General features: G+C 46.5%; 1 protein-coding gene across 1 annotated transcript in view; it reads left to right on the top strand.

Moving 5' to 3' along the window:
• Positions 1-17,057, top strand: part of ARMH1 (armadillo like helical domain containing 1) — a 42,209-nt gene extending 25,152 nt beyond the window's left edge. Inside the window, exons 6-11 of the mRNA XM_068966327.1 lie at positions 15,715-15,837; positions 15,929-16,001; positions 16,152-16,281; positions 16,362-16,439; positions 16,711-16,792; positions 16,867-17,057. Coding sequence (XP_068822428.1) covers positions 15,715-15,837; positions 15,929-16,001; positions 16,152-16,281; positions 16,362-16,439; positions 16,711-16,792; positions 16,867-16,985 — 605 coding nt within the window. The 3' untranslated portion in view covers positions 16,986-17,057. The remainder of the gene's footprint in view (positions 1-15,714; positions 15,838-15,928; positions 16,002-16,151; positions 16,282-16,361; positions 16,440-16,710; positions 16,793-16,866) is intronic.
• Positions 17,058-17,573: the final 516 nt, after the last annotated feature.

The raw sequence follows: 17,573 nt of genomic DNA, 5'->3' as shown, positions 1-17,573 counted from the left end.
TGAGAAAGGGACAGATAAAACTTCTGACACAGACATCAGAAGGGGACAGAGAGTGCCCCAACCCCTAGTCTTAGCAAGGAAATTATATACTTTTTAATTGGTTATTACAATAAAGCAAAAGAATGTCTCAAGGTTGTAAAGACCTTACTAGACCCACTCCCATAATATACATTTTAAGATAACAGGATTAGTCAGAAGGTGTTCCGGAAGGAGAAACATGTCCTCAAGCAGGATACATTATTGTTATATAATCCTTACTAAGGAATGTAGAAAAAAGCTTTTGTCCTTTCCTCCTCCTTGAGAATTCCAGACCCCTATCTCCTCTTTGAGAGCCCCAGACCCTTTTCTCTTCCTCGAGGACCCTGTACTTCTTCTCAACCTGCCTAGGAATTTGCTCTGTCAATTCAGTTCAGTTCAGTTGCTCAGTCATGTCCGACTCTTTGCAACCCCATGGACTGCAGCATACCAGGCCTCCCTGTCCATCACCAACTCCCGTGATGCCATCCAAACATCTCATCCTCTGTTGTCCCCTTCTGCCTTCAATATTCCCAGCATCAGGGTCTTTTCCAATGAGTCAGTTCTTCCCATCAGATGGCCAAAGTATTGGAGTTTCAGCTACAGATCAGTCCTTCCAATGAATATTCAGAACTGATTTCGTTTAGGATGGACTGTTTGGATCACCTTGCAGTCCAAGGGAGTCTTCTCCAACACCACAGTTCAAAAGCATAAATTCTTTGGCACTCAGCTTTCTTTGTAGTCCAACTCTCACATCCAGACATGAATACTGGAAAAACCATTGCTTTGACCAGATGGACCTTTGTTGGCAAAGTAATGTCTCTGCTTTTTAATATGGTGTCTAGGTTGGTCATAACTTTTCTTCCAAGGAGCAAGCATCTTTTAACTTCATGGCTGCAGTCACCATCTGCAGTGATTTTGGAGCCCCTCAAAATAAATTCTCTCACTGTTTCCATTGTTTCCCCACTATCTGCCATGAAGAAATGGGACCAGATGCCATGATCTTAGTTTTCTGAATGTTGACTTTTAAGCCAACTTTTTCACTCTCCTCTTTCACCTTCATCAGACGGCTCTTTAGTTCTTCACTTTCTGCATAATGGTGGTGTCATCTGTGTATCTGAGTTTATTGATATTTCTTTCAGCAGTCTTGATTCCAGCTTGTGCTTCATCCAGCCCAGTGTTTCTCATGGTGTACTCTGCATATAAGTTAAATAAGCAGGGTGACAATATACAGCCTTGACATACTCCTTTCCCAATTTGGAACCAATCTGTTGTTCCTTGTCCAGTCCTAACTGTTGCTTCCTGACCTGCATACAGATTTCTCAAGAGGCAGGTCAGGTGGTCTGGTATTCTCATTTCTTTAAGAATTTTCCACAGTTTGTTTTGATCCACACAGTCAAAAGCTTTGACAGTCAAAGGCTTTGGCATAGTCAGTAAAGCAGAAATAGATGTCTTCTGGAACTTCTCTTGCTTTTTTGATGATCCAATAGATGTTGGCAATTTGACTTCTGGTTCCTCTGCCTTTTCTAAGTTCATTGTTCATGTACTGTTGAAGCCTGGCTTGGAGAATTTTGAGCATTACTTTACTAGCATGTGAGATGAGTGCAATTGTGCAGTGGTTTGAGCATTCTTTGGCATTGCCTTTCTTTGGGATTGGAATGAAAACTGACCTTTTCCAGTCCTGCGGCCACTGCTGAGTTTTCCAAATTTGCTGGCATATTGAGTGCAGCACCTTTACAGCATCATCTTTCAGGATTTGAAATAGCTCAACTGGAATTCCATCACCTCCACTAGCTTTGTTCATAGTGATTTTTCCTAAGGCCCACTTGACTTTGAATTCTAGGATGTCCGGCTCTAGGTGAGTGATCACACCATCATGACTATCTAGGTTGTGAAGATCTGTTAGTATCCCTTAGTATCTCTAATTTTCTTGAAGAGATCTCTAGTCTTTCCCATTCTATTGTTTTCCTCTATTTCTTTGCACTGATCACAGAGGAAGGCTTTCTTATCTCTCCTTGCTATTCTTTGGGACTCTACATTCAAATGGATATATCTTTCCTTTTCTCCTTTGCCTTTCGCTTCTCTTCTTTTCTCAGCTATTTGTAAGGCCTCCTCAGACAACCATTTTGCCTTTTGCATTTCTTTTTCTTGGGGATGGTCTTGACCCCTGTCTCCTGTACAATGTTACGAACCTCTGTCCATAGTTCTTCAGGCACTCTGTCTATCAAATCTAATCCCTTGAATCTATTTCTCACTTTCACTGTATAATTGTAAGGGATTTGATTTAGGTCATACCTGAATGGTCTAGTGTTTTTCCCTACTTTCTGAAATTTAAGTCTGAATTTGGCAATAAGGAGTTCATGATCTGAGCCACAGTCAGCTCCCAGTTTTGTTTTTGCTGACTGTATAGAGTTTCTCCATCTTTGGCTGCAAAGAATATAATCAGTCTGATTTCGGTGTTGACCATCTGGTGATCTTCATGTGTAGAGTCTTCTCTTGTGTTGTTAGAAGAGGGTGTTTGCTATGACCAGTGTGTTCTCTTGGCAGAACTCTGATAGCATTTGCCCTGCTTCATTCTGTACTCCAAGGTCAAATTTGCCTGTTACTCCAAGTATTTCTAGGGCTTCCCTTGTGGCTCAGCTTGTAAAGAATCCACCTGCACCTGGGTTTGATCCCTGGGTTGGAAAGATCCCCTGGAGAAGGGAACGGCTACCCACTCCAGTATTCTGGCCTGGAGAATCCCATGGACTGTATAGCCCTTGGGGTCACAAAGAGTTGGTTGGGATTCCCTGGTGGTTCAGACAGAAAAGCATCTGTCTGCAATGCGGGAGACCCAGGTTCGATCCTTGGGTTGGGAAGATCCCCTGGAGAAGGAAATGGCAACCCACTCCAGTACTGTTGCCTAGAAAATTACATGGATAGAGGAGCCTGGTGGGCTACAGTCCATGGGGTCGAAAAGAGTTGGACATGACTGAGCGACTTCACTTTTCACTTTCTTTCATCAGGTATTTCTTGACTTCCTACTTTTGCATTCCAGTCCCCTATAATGAAAAGGACATCCTTTTGGGGTGTTAGTTCTAGAAGGTCTTGTAGGTCTTCATAGAACCATTCATCTTCAGCTTCTTCAGGTCAGGGCATCGACTTGGATTACTGTGATATGGAATGGTTTGCCTTGGAAATGAACAGAGATCATTCTGTCGTTTTTGAGATTGCATCCAAGTTCTGCATTTCAGACTCTTTTGTTGACTATGATGGCTACTCCATTTCTTCTAAGGGATTCTTGCCCACAGTAGTAGATAGAATGGTCATCTGAGTTAAATTCACCCATTCTAGTCTATTTTAGTTCGCTGATTCCTAAAATGTTGATGTTCACTCTTGTCAACTTCTATTTGACCACTTCCAGTTTACTTTGATTCATGGACCTAACGTTCCAGGTTCCTATGCAATGTTGCTCTTTATAGCATCGGACTTTACTTCCATCACCAGTCATGTCCACAATTGGGTGTTGTTTGACTCTCTCACTGTCTCCTAGTTTATCTTTCTGCTTCCATTCTGGGCCCCTGCAGTCCATTCCCCTACTACAGTCACTATCATTTTAAAACATAAATTAGGCAACATCACTCCTTAGCTTTCCATTGCACCTGGCCTGAACTGTATACTTGCCATGGCTTGCCGAGTCTTAGGCCTTGAACTGATGGTCAGCTTCTCAAATTTCAAGTGTCATCTCAGACGTCACTTCTGAGAGAGGCCTTCCAACCACTCTCTCTGAGCTTCCTCATTCCTTCCCACCATCCCTCTAGGTCTTTCTCCATCATCTTACATCATAGCATTTATCTCCTTCAAAAATGATCTCATTTATTTGTTTATTATCTGTCCTCTGTTAGAAAGTCCATTCCAGAAGAGCTGAGACTTCATCTTCTCTGTTTACTGTTGTATCCCTAATGCCTAAAGGGTACTGGCAAGAGTAAGCTCTTAAATATTTGTTGAACCGAATAAATTGAGATGACTGAATTGTGTATACCCTAATTTGTACTAACAGTCATGATAATGGGAATATAATTTGAAATACCTAGTTTTTTTTAGCCTAAATGGCTACATGGAGGCTATGTGTCTTAACTGACTCTTTCTGAGAGTTCTTAGGAACAAGGCACAGGGTTCAGAAGAGGAAAAAGAGAAGGAAGATAGGAAATGGTAAGATTCTCAGGCAGAGGATGGGTATTCTGGTTACCTACTTCTTATAACAAGCCACCCCAATTTTAGTGTCGTAAAATGATCACTATTTTCTTGTCACATATTATGTAGGTCAGGAATTTGAAGGTGATGGAGCAGAGATCTCTGCTCCATGATATCCAGGGCCTCAGCTGAAAGACAGTGGGGGCCACAACAGGGACGAGAGTGAAGCTAGAGAGCATCACTGATTTTTGCTTATCTCTCAGGCTCCAGTATGGCTCCATGTGACACTCTTACTGAAGCTGTGTTTTTTTTGGTTTTGTTTTTATTTTTGGTTGCACTGGGTTTTCGTTGTGTTGGACTTCCCTTGTGGCTCAGACGGTAAAGCGTCTGCCTACAGTGCAGGAGACCCAGGTTTGATCCCTGGGTCGGGAAGATCCTCTGGAGAAGGAAATGGCAATCCCCTCCAGTACTCTTGGTTGGAAAATCCCATGGACGGAGGAGCGTGGTAGGCTGCAGTCCATGGGGTCGCAAAAAGTCGGACACAACTGAGCGACTTCACTTGGAGTTGGCCTTGGGTCTTCGTTGCTGCACAGTTTTCTCTAGTTGCAGCAAGCGGGGGTCTTCGTTGCAGTGTGCAGGCTTCTCATTGCGGTGACTTCTGTTTTGGAGCTCAAATGTCAGGCACATAGGCTTCAGCAGTCGCGGCTGGTGGGCTTTAGAGCACAGGCTCAGTAGTTGGGGCACAAGGACTTGCTCTGCAGCGTGTGGGATCTTCCCAGACCAGGGATTGAACCTGTGTCCCCTACATTGGCAGGTGGATTCTCATCCACTGTACCACCAGGGAAACCCTTACCGATTCTGTTTTTATATAACATGCTGATAGGTTGTTCATCATAAATTGTTTCGCTTTTTTTTTTTTTTGGCTGCACTGGGTCTTCACTGAAGCTCGCAGGCTTCTCACTGTGGTGGCTTCTCTTGCTGCAGAGCACGAGTTCTGGAGCACAGGGGCTCAGTCACTGTGGCTTGAGGGCCTCTCCAGTTGCAGTTTAAGGAGTTAGTGCTCCTCAGCTTTGTGGAATCTTAGTTCGCTGATCAGGAATCAACCCCTCGTCCCCTGCACTGGGAGGCAGATTCTCAACCACTGGACAACCAGGGAAGCCCCTTGCACTCATTTTTTAATTGCATTCAAAAGTATCTTTCTTGATTACTGGGTTTTGGCCCCTCCCTTCAATTTTGCAGCACAGGCAGATGCCTCCCTTGCCTTGCCCTAGCCCAGCCTTGAGCTGCACCAGCAGACTGGGACTTGTGCTGGGTCTTGAAGGTGGGACTCAGAGCTGGGCCTGTGCCCTGCAGCACACCTTCATGTGGCCTCTCCCTGTAGCTCTGTGGCTTAGGCTTCTCTGAGCTCAGTGGCCGGATTCCGAGAGGGGGCAGCCTGAGCAAGCTTCCAAGATATTCCAGACCAAAGCTGCATAGCATTTCTTGACCTAGCTTCATAAGTCACATAGTGTCACTTCCTGCCCAGACTCAAGGGAAGCAAGCAGCTTCTACCTCTTGATGGGAGGAGGATCAAATAATTTTATGACCAAGTTTTAAAATGACTGCAGTGGGACTTGTGGTACCTGGGCCTGGCTCTATGTCTGTCTAGGTGAGATAAGCTTCTTTCTTCCTCTTTCTTCCCTTTCTCAATATTCTCATGCAGTTTCCTGAAATATGTCTGTCTGGCTGAGCTGGATTTTGTAACATTACGTCTACCCCACAGCCATGCAGGGGCCCCGGGAGGAGCTGTGGTTCAGGGAGCCCCAGGAGCCCCGTCTTGAAGGTTGTGGGGAATGCCTTGCCCTTCCAGGTTCTTACAAAGAGTGGAAGAGGAAACCTGGGACCAAGTCATGGGTTTCTGGTCCCCACTGCAGCAGACTCTGATTGTCCATTCTCATCTGCCATTCACTTTCTCATAGAAACAACCAGGGAAGAGGTTCTGACACCCACATCCGCTAATTTCTGAGGATTTTTTTCCCCCATAGAATTAAGATTTTAAATTTTTTAAATAATTACCCCATTCAACCTAAAAGAGTCAAAATTAAAATTAAGGGGGGGACTTCTCCAAAGTGGTCCTGCCTGGAATTTATCTCCATTTATAATGACTCTGAAGTGAAAAATGGCAGTTTCCTCCCAGGGAGGATTGCTATTCCAGGAATTAGTGGCAGATGGGGATTTAATCATCACTCACTGGTCTCCCTCCCTGAAGAAGAGAAATGTCAAAGTCACAAACTTTTTTGGAAGGAGAAATTAATTCTGTTGGGAATCTGAAATATATATCTGTGTGGGTAAATATATTAGTATCTGTTACAAATAAATTATTATCTTACGATCATACAAATTACTATGGATGACTTAATAAGAAACTGACCCATCACTGTAAATTAATTTGCCAAATGTATGCTTACCCAAAAATCAACTGGCCAGATGACCAATTTGCTGAGTGCCCAGTTCACCAAATCACCAACTTACTGAAAATATGTTTACTTTAAATATTTAAAGTATAAGGACTTCCCTGGTAGTCCAGTGGTTAAGAATCTGCCTTCCAATACAGGGAACACGTTTGATCCCTGGTTGGGGAACTAAGATCCCACATGCCGTGGGGCAACGAAGCCTGAGCATCATAACTAGAGAGGCCCAAGCACCACAATGAAGACCCAGGGCAGTCAAAAAAAAAAAAGAAAAGCTAAAGTGTATAGCAGCTCCTCTTGGTTGTATTGGTAGGGCCTAAGAGAGCTGGGAGAAGCCGGAACTTCTGAGTTTTCAGAAGTTCTGTCCCTCCATACCCACTTCTTACCCTTCATTGGCCCCCTTCTCTGGTCCTTGTGCTCCCTTTCTCTGCTGAACCCCCTCCCACCCCCTCTTCTCTCAAGGATGGGCAGTCTAGGCCATGTAGCATGGTGACTTCCAGCAAGTTCTCTCATCAGGTCTCCCCTCCTTGCTCCTACCCACTGCCACCGCAGCCTCAGAGAGCTCAGGCAAAGACAAGTGAAAATTCCTTAAAATTGCTGCCATGAAGGCAACATGGAAGACGTTATAGTCAAACTTTGCAGAAATCCACAAAAGCTGTTAAATCAATCCATCTATATTCATTACCTATTGCTCATATAGTAAATCACCCTAAAATCCAGTAGCTAAAAAAAAGATAAACGTTTATTATCTCCCACAGTTTTTGTGGATCAGAAATCTGGGAGCAGCTTAACTGAGTGGTTCTGGCTCCAGGTGTGTCATATGGTTGCAGTCAGGCGGTCAGCTGGGGCTATCATCACCCAAAGGTGTGACCAGGCCTGGAGGACCCACTTCCAGGGTGGCTCACTCACTCACTTGGCAAGCTAGTGCTGGCGGTCGGCAGGAAGCCTCTGTTCTTCACCACGTGGATCTTGCTATCGGGCTGCCTGAGTGTTCTGACAACCTGTCAGCTGGCTTCTCCTGGAGCAAGTGATCCAAGAGACAGCAAAGAGGAAGCTCCAGTATCTTTTATAATCTAATTCTGAAGCGGCATGTCACTTCTGTTTTACTGTCTTCATTGGAAGGCAGTCACTAAGCTGACCACACACACAAGGAGAGGGGAGAATTGGGCTCCACCTCTTGAAAGGAGACATACTGAAAACTTTGTGGACATATTTCTTTTTGGTCCGCACCTTGCGGTAAGCAAGATTTTAGTGAACTTTAGTCCAACTTTTTGCGACCCCATGGAGTGTAGCCCACCAGGCTCCTCTGTGCCTGGGATTTCTCAGGCAAGAATACTGAAGTGGTTAGCCATTTCCCAGAGCTACTGGAAAGGGAAGCAAAGCTCTGTATGGATGGCACTGAGGTGGACTTCTTAAGTGTGACCAGTAGGTGGCAGTCTTGCCTGGGTGTGAAGAAAAGGACAGGACATTGGTTTTCGCCGGCTCTAGGAGCAAACAGTCCATGGGGTTGCTAAGAGTCGGACTCTACTGAGCGACTTCACTTTCACTTTTCACTTTCATGCATTGGAGAAGGAAATGGCAACCCACTCCAGTGTTCTTGCCTGGAGAATCTCAGGGACGGGGGAGCCTGGTGGGCTGCCGTCTATGGGGCCGCACAGAGTCGGACACGACTGAAGCGACACAGCAGCAGCAGGAGCAAAAAGCTGTAAAAACCAACTTCATCAGAGCTGAGAGCGCTGGAAACGGTTGCCTGACAGAGTCACAGTTCCCAGATGCAGTGCCATTTCTGAGACACACGAACGTGAAGCCTGCTGCTACAGCTCTGTGTCCTATTCACTGAGATCCCCGGGGAAGTCTTTGTTCTGGGTTTCTGCATCTATCAGACAGGTGATCACAGATCTTTCTTTCGGTGCTGACAGGCTATGGGCTCTGTGGTTCCTCTTTGGATTGGAGGAATCCTTCCCCTTGCACCGCAGTTTCCTTCAAGCGTTGGTGGCATGCTCCTTGCATGTTTTGTTTACTGCCAACTCAGTCAGTGCCAGCGCTGTGGTTGACAGGTACCCAATGTGTTACTTGTCAAATTAATGGGCATGGGCCCTGCAGAGCTTCTTCTCAGCCTCACTGGGCATGAGCTCTCAATTCCAAACCCTCCTGATCACATCCTCCTCCCTGAGGACTCTGATCCCTTCCTTCCCAGACCCACACTGTCCTGGGCTTCCTCCTTTCTCTCTGGATTCTACTTCTTAGCCCTTCAAACATTCCTGTTCTTCCACCAGTCCCTTAGGTATTGGTTTCTTTTCCTCCTAGGAGTCAATCCCGGGTTGTCTTCTCTTCTTTTCTTTTGGTTCTGTGGCACCTCACCCACTCCCGTGGTTTTAATTACCATGTATAATGATAGAAATAATAGCTCTTGGAGCAGGAAATGGCAACCCACTCCAGTATTCTTGCCTGGAAAATCCCATGGACAGAAGAACCTGGCAGGCTATAGAAGGGCCTTTTTAATTTAATTTATTATTTTTTTAGAAGAGGCTTCTTTAAAAGGTTGCAAAAGAGTTGGACACAACATAGGGACTAAACAAAAACAACAAAGTTTAATTAAAGTGAGTTACAAGCATACTGATACTAAATATGTTGCTTTTCACGGCAAAGTTCTTTTGGTACATATTTACATTTCAAATATACAAAGGTAAGACAATCCAGTAAGCTTAGATTCCAGGGAACATCTCCTGGTCAGAAGGTAATCATTTCAGTCTCATTTTATGCACATGAGGGGTTTGAGTACGAAGGGAGAGTAGCCCCCTTAAAAAAAAAAAAAAAGGAAATAATAATAGCTCACAAATAGATGGGGGAAGAGTGGAAACAGTAACAGATTTAACTTTCTTGGGCTCCAAAATCACTGTGGATGGTGAGTGCAGCCATGAAATTAAAAGATGCCTGCTCTTTGGAAGAAAAGCTATGACAAACCTAGATAGCATATTAAAAAGCAGAGACATCACTCTGCCGACAAATGTTCATACAATCAAAGCTATGGCTTTTCAAGTAGTCATGTATGGATGTGAGAATTGGACCATAAAGAAAGCTGAGTGCCGAAGAATTGATACTTTCGAATTGTGGTGCTGGAGAAAACTCTCAAGAGTCCCTTGGACAGCAAAGAGATCAAACCAGTCAGTCCTAAAGGAAATCAACCCTGAATATTCACTGGAAGGACTGATGCTGAAGCTGAAGTTCCAGTACTTTGACCAACTGATGTGAAGACCCGACTCATTGGAAAAGACCCTGCTGCTGGGAAAGATTGAAGGCAAAAGGAGAAGGGGATGACAGAGGATGAGATGGTTGGATGGCATCACTGACTCAATGGACAAGAGTTTGAGCCAACTCTGGGAGATAATGAAGGACAGGGAAGCCGGGCATGCTGCAGTCCATGGGGTCCCAAAGAGTCAACACGACTTAGAGACCGCACAACAATGACGCCTTTAGATAGAGTTATTAACTATATGCTAAGTACTGTTCTAGCTCTTTCCTCATTGAGTCCTCACAACAAGCTGATGAGGCAGGCATCACTATTACTTCGGTTTTGTGGTTGAGGGTCAGAGTGGCTGGGTGGCTGCTGTGTAGCTGAAATCTCTCCTGAGCCTGAGGACCTGATGCTCATATTCACTTGCCTTCTAGACATCTCCCCTTGGATGTCACTGACCATGTTCAGAATTAGAATTCTGATATTCCTACTCCAAACCTTTTGTTCTCTGAGGTCCAGTCTCAGCAAAACAAGCACCCAATCAACGCAGGCTAGACATGTGGGTCATCATCTCCTCTTGCTTCCCGCCTTCAACCAACTTCTAACAAGACCAGTCAACTCTAACTCAGTATCATTCAGATCTGCTCCCCCTTCATTCTGTCTCCACTGCTGTAATTCAAGTCTTTGTATTTCTCACATCTACACTGACCTCCATCTCTCCCTCATGGTGCCCACACAGTCTCTTTTCCTGGTCCTCCACCAAAGAGGATGCAGTGGGGCTTAGTTTAATGGAGAAGAATATGAGTTTTGGAATCCAACACAGTTATACCCTGTGTGCCAGCCACACCTCCCAGCTTGCCTGGCCACCAGGGTGGCACACACTATCCAACATGGCACCCGCCACATTCTTCCTTCCTTCTCTTCTCCTCATGGCCTTGCTAGTTCTTTGCCACCATGCCCTCTCTGTCAACATGCCCTCACACCAGCCCAGCTGTTCCCATGGCTCTTTTAACACATCATAAATGCCAGTTTCTTTACTGGTATTCCCCATTGAACTGTGTCATCCCTGAGGGCGGGGATTTTATCTTAGGCCTCCTGATAACCCTAGCACAGGGATCTGGCACAGAGAAGATGCTCAGGAAGTATTAAATCCACGGCAGCGTCAATTTAGGCCAGTTGGATGTTGTCAGCACCACAGGCTTCAGGCAAAGCTGCCAAAGGTCTCCTGTTTCTTCTGCTTTCTGAATGAGTCCGATACAATGAGTAACTAGTACAGGGCATAGAGCTGTAACTGGCTGTGGTTCTTTAGGAGACATTGGGCTGGAACTAGCACTGCACTTTGGGTGTAAACAGTGACAGCTGTGAAATTTAAAACTCAATCAAAAGCGATTCAGTGAATAAATTTTTTTTTATTTTGTAAAGGATCTACATGCATAATCAAGGAGCAGATACATAATCAGTTAAGCCTCAAGCATTTGTGTAAAGTGAACAGACAGAACCAGATATTTGTCTCCTGAAGTGCTTGGTCCCACGTGGGTGGAGAATGCCATTGTTGGTCAGGGAAACATCACTGAAATATCTTCATCCATTCATTTTCACCCTGAATGTTCACCGAATCACTTCTCGAAGCAGGAAGAACTCTCTGAGGTACAGGGAGGCAGTTTTCCCAGGCCATCCTGGCCCTAAGGTGCCACCAGCTCGTGCCTGCCAAGTACCCAGCTAGTACTGAGAGCTGTGCTGTTGCTGACCAGGCCCCTGTAGTCAAATATAAGGAGGAAATAACTACTCAGACCCCAAAACCAAGCAGCACTAATTCAAGAGAAAGGAAGAAAAGGTTTCATCCAAACAATAAAAGAACAAGTGAGAAAGACTTGGGGATTGTGGCACTAGGCTGGAGCTGCCAAATGTCCAGAGGCATCCCAGGCTTCATTTTTGTCCAAGCAGAAAAGTGTTTGGGGGAATCCAGGGAGGCTCAGTGTGCTGGTGGCTTTCCCTCCACACTGTTGCTGTCTCTGTGATCCCAAATTAGAACCATACCTGAGTAATCAGAGGTTGGAGTGAAGCATAGCTGGGATTGCAAGGACTACTTCAGTAGAACTGGATGCAAGAGAAAGTGCAGAAGCAGTGGCCAGCTGTTTCTGAATCAGGTTGGCCCACAAGGGAAAAGGGCTGCCCCAGAAGGCCTGCCCCCAGACTGCCAAGAACTGGGAGAGGTAGCACCAGACATTCTTGAGAATTTTACTCCTGGGAGGATAATTCTTTGATTCTGTGATTGGGAAAAACAGGCTGAGACCAAGTAAGGTTTATTCCGACAATGCAAGGCTGGTTTGATATCCCAAAATCAACCAATTTAATCTACCAAGTTAACAGGCTAAAGAAAAATCACATTATTAGATCAATCAGTGCAGAAAATGCATGTGACAAAATTCAATACTCATTTGTAATTAAAAATTCTTAGAAAAATAGGACTAGAGAAGAGCTTCCCTGGGTATTACCTGGCAGGACAGTGGTTAGGACTCCACACTTTCGTTTCCAAGGGCCTCGGTTTAATCCCTGGCTGGGGAACTAAGATCCGGCAAGCCACATGGCATGACCAAAAAAAAAAAAAAAGGGAAAAGAGAGAGAGAAGAACTTCCCAACTTGATAAAAGGCATCTACCAGGAAAAAAAAAATCTATAGCTAACATACTTAATAACGAAAGACTGAATGCTTTCCCTGGAAATTCAGGAACAGAGCCAGTATGTCTGCTAAAGGATTACTTCTAACAGAAGAAAAATAATCCTAGGAGACAATTCCCATAGAGACAGGTCTTTCACATTTCTGCATATATTGTAAATGACATACTTACTGCTCTTCATTCCAGACTACATTTTCAAGGATGTTTGTTTGGCAAACAGCTTTGGAAAATAAAGATAGTTTCCCCATTTATAGCAAAGGGCAAGCGTGCCTACTGACTACTATATAGCATTCAGGTTCTCTGAAATCAGGATTCCTCTTTGTAATGAAATCCATCTGTGTTACTTCCATGCTATATGAGGGCAAAGGGAACTGATACAAAAAAAAAAGAAAACCCATAATATCAATATTAAGAATTTAAAAGGTGACGTCATTATAGACGGTACATTCATTAAAATGATTTTTAATGATATAATGAAAACTTCTTCCAATATGTTGAAAATTTAGATGAAAACAGCTAGAAAATAAAATTTACTAAAACAGAAGTAGAAAACCCAAATAGCCCTCTAACTATTAAAGAAAATTAATCAGTAATTAATTTTTCCATAGGATCAGAAGCTTCAGAGAATTCTATCAAACATTCAACAAAAAAAAATTCTAGGTTTACACAAATTCTTCCAAAGATTAGAGAAGGATAGTACATCTTTTCCAAAATTTTCTTTTACAGATTTTCCTGGAGGAGAAGGCCATAATAGTACAGGAATAGATACCAGTCCTGGGAGAGTTATAATCAGTTAAGAAAACAGTGGCAAATGTAGCTAAGTGTACTCTGGTTTCTCTTCAGATGAGTTATCTTTTACTCTTTACTAAAGATTTCCTGGAGAGAAAAGTGTGGGAGGTTGCCTTATTTCTCATCCAAAAGGGAATGTTTCCAATGTTTCATCTATTAGGTATGATGCTTGTTATAGCTTTCTATAGATAGGTCTTATCAGATTGAGATTTAATTTTGTCCAACTTTTTTTGTCTATGAAGATGATATATGTGCATTCCCAGATGGCACATTATTCTTTTTACATACTGCTGGATTCAACTTGCTAATATTATGTGAAGAATTTTTGCACCTATGTTCACAAGTAAGCTTGCTATATAATTTCTGTAGAAAAAAAGAAAAGTAAAAAAGTCGCTCAGTTGTGTCCGACTCTGCAACCCCATGGATTATACAGTCCATGAAATTCTCAAGGCTAGAATACTGGAGTTGGTAGCCTGTCCCTTCTCCAGCAAATCTTCCCAACGCAGGAATTGAACCGGGGTCTCCTGCATTGCAGGTGGATTCTTTACCAACTGAGCTATCAGGGAAGCCCAATAATGTCTGTAGAGCCTCACTTAACAGCTGAGGGCAGGGAACCAGACAGCCTATTTCCCAACCTACAGCTTAAACTTGAAACTGCCTTCTAATGCAAGTTGGTCCTACCTTCTACTTTTCAGAACCTACTTGTATTTCTACACATCAGGAATTGTTCAGTTGTTAAGTCCGACTCTTTTGTGACTTCATAGACTATGTAGCCCACCAGGCTCCTCTGTCCACAGGATTTTCCAGGCAAGAGAATACTGGAATGGGTTACCATTTCCTTTTCCAGGAGATCTTACCCACCCAGGGACTGAAACTGTCTTCTTGGCAGGTAGATTCCTTACAAATCAGCTACCTAGGAAGTCCACAAAGTCTACATATTTAGCTTCAAATAAGTAAAATCTCAAAAGATCACACCACCAGTCTCAATCGTTCTTCACAGAAGTCTTTGCTAAGACACAAAAGGTAACCAGAAGAGCAAGTGAACCATGAAAGCATGTATTTCTCTACCATCAGTGCCCATTCTCCCAGATACTCCCTTATGACGCGTGGCGCCTTTGCACGTACAAACAAAAGCCTTTCTTCCATTGTAGAGAATTATCCCTAAATGTGTTCTTACTTCCCTGGTTAACTGTCAGTAAAGAATCCGCCTCCAATGCAGGAATCAGCCTGCAATGGAGGAGACCGGGGTTCCATTCCTGGGTCCGGAAGAAGGAATGTCCCTGGAGAAGGAAATGGCAATTCTTGCCTGGAAAATCCCACGGACAGAGGAGCCTGGCGGGCTCCAGTCCATGGGGTCGCAGGAGTCGGATACGACTTAGCGACTAAACCATCATCACCACCATTCTTACAGGGTAAGATGTCCTAACAAGAAAACAAAACAGGTAACTTTAGTTATTAAAACAGATAACATAACGTTGCATTTTGATATGCAAATAAGCTAATCAGGGAAACAACTTTGCGTCTCTGAGTAAATGGAGAGACTGGTGGCACTGACTCTCAAGCTGAGGCAGAGTGCATTTCTGTCTTTCACGCCGCAAGCCCCGCCGCACCCCACCCCACCCGCCGTGTTTATCCGGCATACCGCCGCATTACCATCCAGCTCTGTCTCTAGTCCCCTCCCTCCTTCCTAACCCAGTCTTTCCCTCCTTTTGCTTCCACCACTTCCTAGCTGTGGTACCCTAGGTAAGTGCTTTAGCCCTCTGTGCCTCATCCCCTCAAATGTAAAATGGGGATAACAGTCGCCGTGCTGGTGCAAAGCGGACCTCGTCGGTCCCGGCCTGCGAGCGGCAGCGGGATACCGAGAGTGCTCAGCACAGAGCCTGGGCAAACAAGGCCTCGACAAGGGTTCGTCAGAAACTCAGTTTCTCTAAACTTCTGTCAGCCTTGCCTCTTCTCTCATTTTCTGCCACACATCCCCACCCACCTGCTCTGTGTCCTTCTCACCCCTTGTTTTTCCCCGTCCTGTCTCCCTCTGAAGACCCGACCCCTCCCTCCTCCACAAAACCTGCTAGATTCCTCAAAGGCGGAAGGCGGGCCTGCCTCGGCGCGGCCTTCAGCTTTTTCAGCCTCTAAGCCTCAAACCCTTCCTCTTCCCGCTCTAGCTGCTTCTGTGAATCCCCGGAGACCTCGGCCCCCTCCTCCCTCTCTTTAACCACCAGTTCCAGGAGGGCAGGGCCAGCTACCCCCACTCCTGGCACATTGTTGGCCAGAAAGAGGTGCTACGAAAGGTCGATAAAGAAGGGGGAGGGTGCTTCCTTGCGGGGATGGGGCGTGAGTGGAGCGGCCGGCCTCTCCAGCGCCTCTGCCTTCCGCAGCCATCGAGCTGATCAAGGACCTGGTCAACTACGACGTGTGCCCAGCGCTGCTCAAGGGCCTTGTAGCGCTACTGATACCGTCCTTCAAGGAGACCAGCAAACTGCAGTCCCAGGTCGTCAGCGGTAGGGATCCGCTTGGATTGGGGGGTGGGCGCCGGCGGGGCAGGAGGGAGAACCGGGCTCCTCCCAGTCTCACGGCCACTCCCTCCTCTAGACTCGTCGGTCCTCGAGCTCACCGCCCCCCTGCCGCTGTTTTTGCAGCAGGCCGCGGCCGCCAAGGCCATCGGGTAAGCGGGCCGCAGGTGGTGGGCGGATGCGGCAAGCCGGGCTCAGCGCTGCCGGGGCGCTGGGGAAGGGCTCCGGCCGCCGAAGGGTCCCACCCTACCACCGCAGCCCGAATCCCACCCCCACCCCCAAACCACCCCACCCCCGCCCAGGATCCTGGCGCGCCACAACACGACCCTGGCCGAGGAGATGCTGCACCTGCGAGTGATACACAGCCTGATGGCCGCCATGGGCAACACGGATCACAGCAACAGCCAGCGGCAGGCCAGCCTCACGCTGGAGGTGCACAGGGCGGCTGGGCGGCGGGCGGGCAGGGCGCGAGGGCACTGCAGTCACGCCCCACCCCCGCCTGCCCACCGCAGTACTTCGTGCAGTTATTCCCGGTGGTGGAGGAGAACGTGCGCAAGACCATGGGGGAGGAACTCTACAAGCTCTTCCTAGTAAGTGGGACAAAACAGTGGCCCTGCGCGTGCTGCAGCTCACGCCCTACCCCCACCCCCATGGACACCCCACACAAGATCTGGCTGGGGCGGGCGACAGAAGGGACTGCCCTGCTTGGGCTTCTCCACCTGGCACCCTTCCATTCCCTTTCCGGCCCATCCTGTCAGGCTAAGAGCCTGACTGCAGCCTGTAGCCTCCCTCTGCCCACGCCCAACTCCAAGTCCAGGCTGCCCTGGCATCTAGCCAGGTTTCCCTTGCTTCTGTCTCCAGAGCAATGCCGAGAATCTGTACATGAATATAGATAGCATTCAGGCGGACATCTTGGCAGCCAACAAAGTCAATGTCACCAGAGGTGAGTGGCGAGAGAGGGGGCCTGGGCCAGAGGGGCAGTGACACCCAGTCTCAGGCTCATCTCCCTGCCTCCAGTGCTGCACCTCAGCGGCCTCTCCTACAGCAACATGAGCTTTTACTTTGGCCATCCTAATGAGGATCAGGTGGCCTACATCACACACTTCCAGAAGGAGGACGTGGAAGAAAAAGAGTAAGAGGAGGAAAAAGGAGCCTCGGAGGCAAGCCGGGAAGCCCAGGCTGTGTGGCAGGGAAGCCTGGCAGAAGGGAGGAGTCACAGCCACGCTCCTGTCGACTCCTCTTGGCCTCGGTGGGAAGCTGGGGGTTCTGCCCTCCAGCAGGGGAGAGAGAGAGCCGGCTGGGAAGTCTTCAATAAACAAGTCTTGCTGTCTGTCTGGTGTCCATGTGTGGAGGGCAGAGGGAGATCCAGTGAGAGCTGTGATGATGGACCTGGGCGCCTCTGCTCATCAGGGAAAAAAGCTGGTCGGAAGGGCAGGACCACCAACCTCCTAGAAGATTCAGGGAGGTAGTGTGAGGAGTGGGCCTCACCTCCAGTCCCTCCTGGCCCCTGCGCTCTCACCTCCAGGACACCATACCCACCTGGGTTCTCTCCTGCTTCTCTGGTTGCTTTTGTCCATTCTCTTTGCTGATTGATCATGCATGCAGGCTCAGTCGTGTCCACCTGTTTTTGATCCCATGAACTGTAGTCTGTGCCAGGTTCCTCTTTCCATGGGATTACCCAGGCAAGAATCTGGAGAGGGTTGCCATTTCCTCCTCCAGGAGAT

The sequence above is a fragment of the Capricornis sumatraensis genome, chromosome 2 (assembly GCF_032405125.1).
Source record: "Capricornis sumatraensis isolate serow.1 chromosome 2, serow.2, whole genome shotgun sequence".
Taxonomy (NCBI): Eukaryota; Metazoa; Chordata; class Mammalia; order Artiodactyla; family Bovidae; genus Capricornis; species Capricornis sumatraensis.
This window is presented reverse-complemented; position numbering and strand designations above follow the sequence as displayed.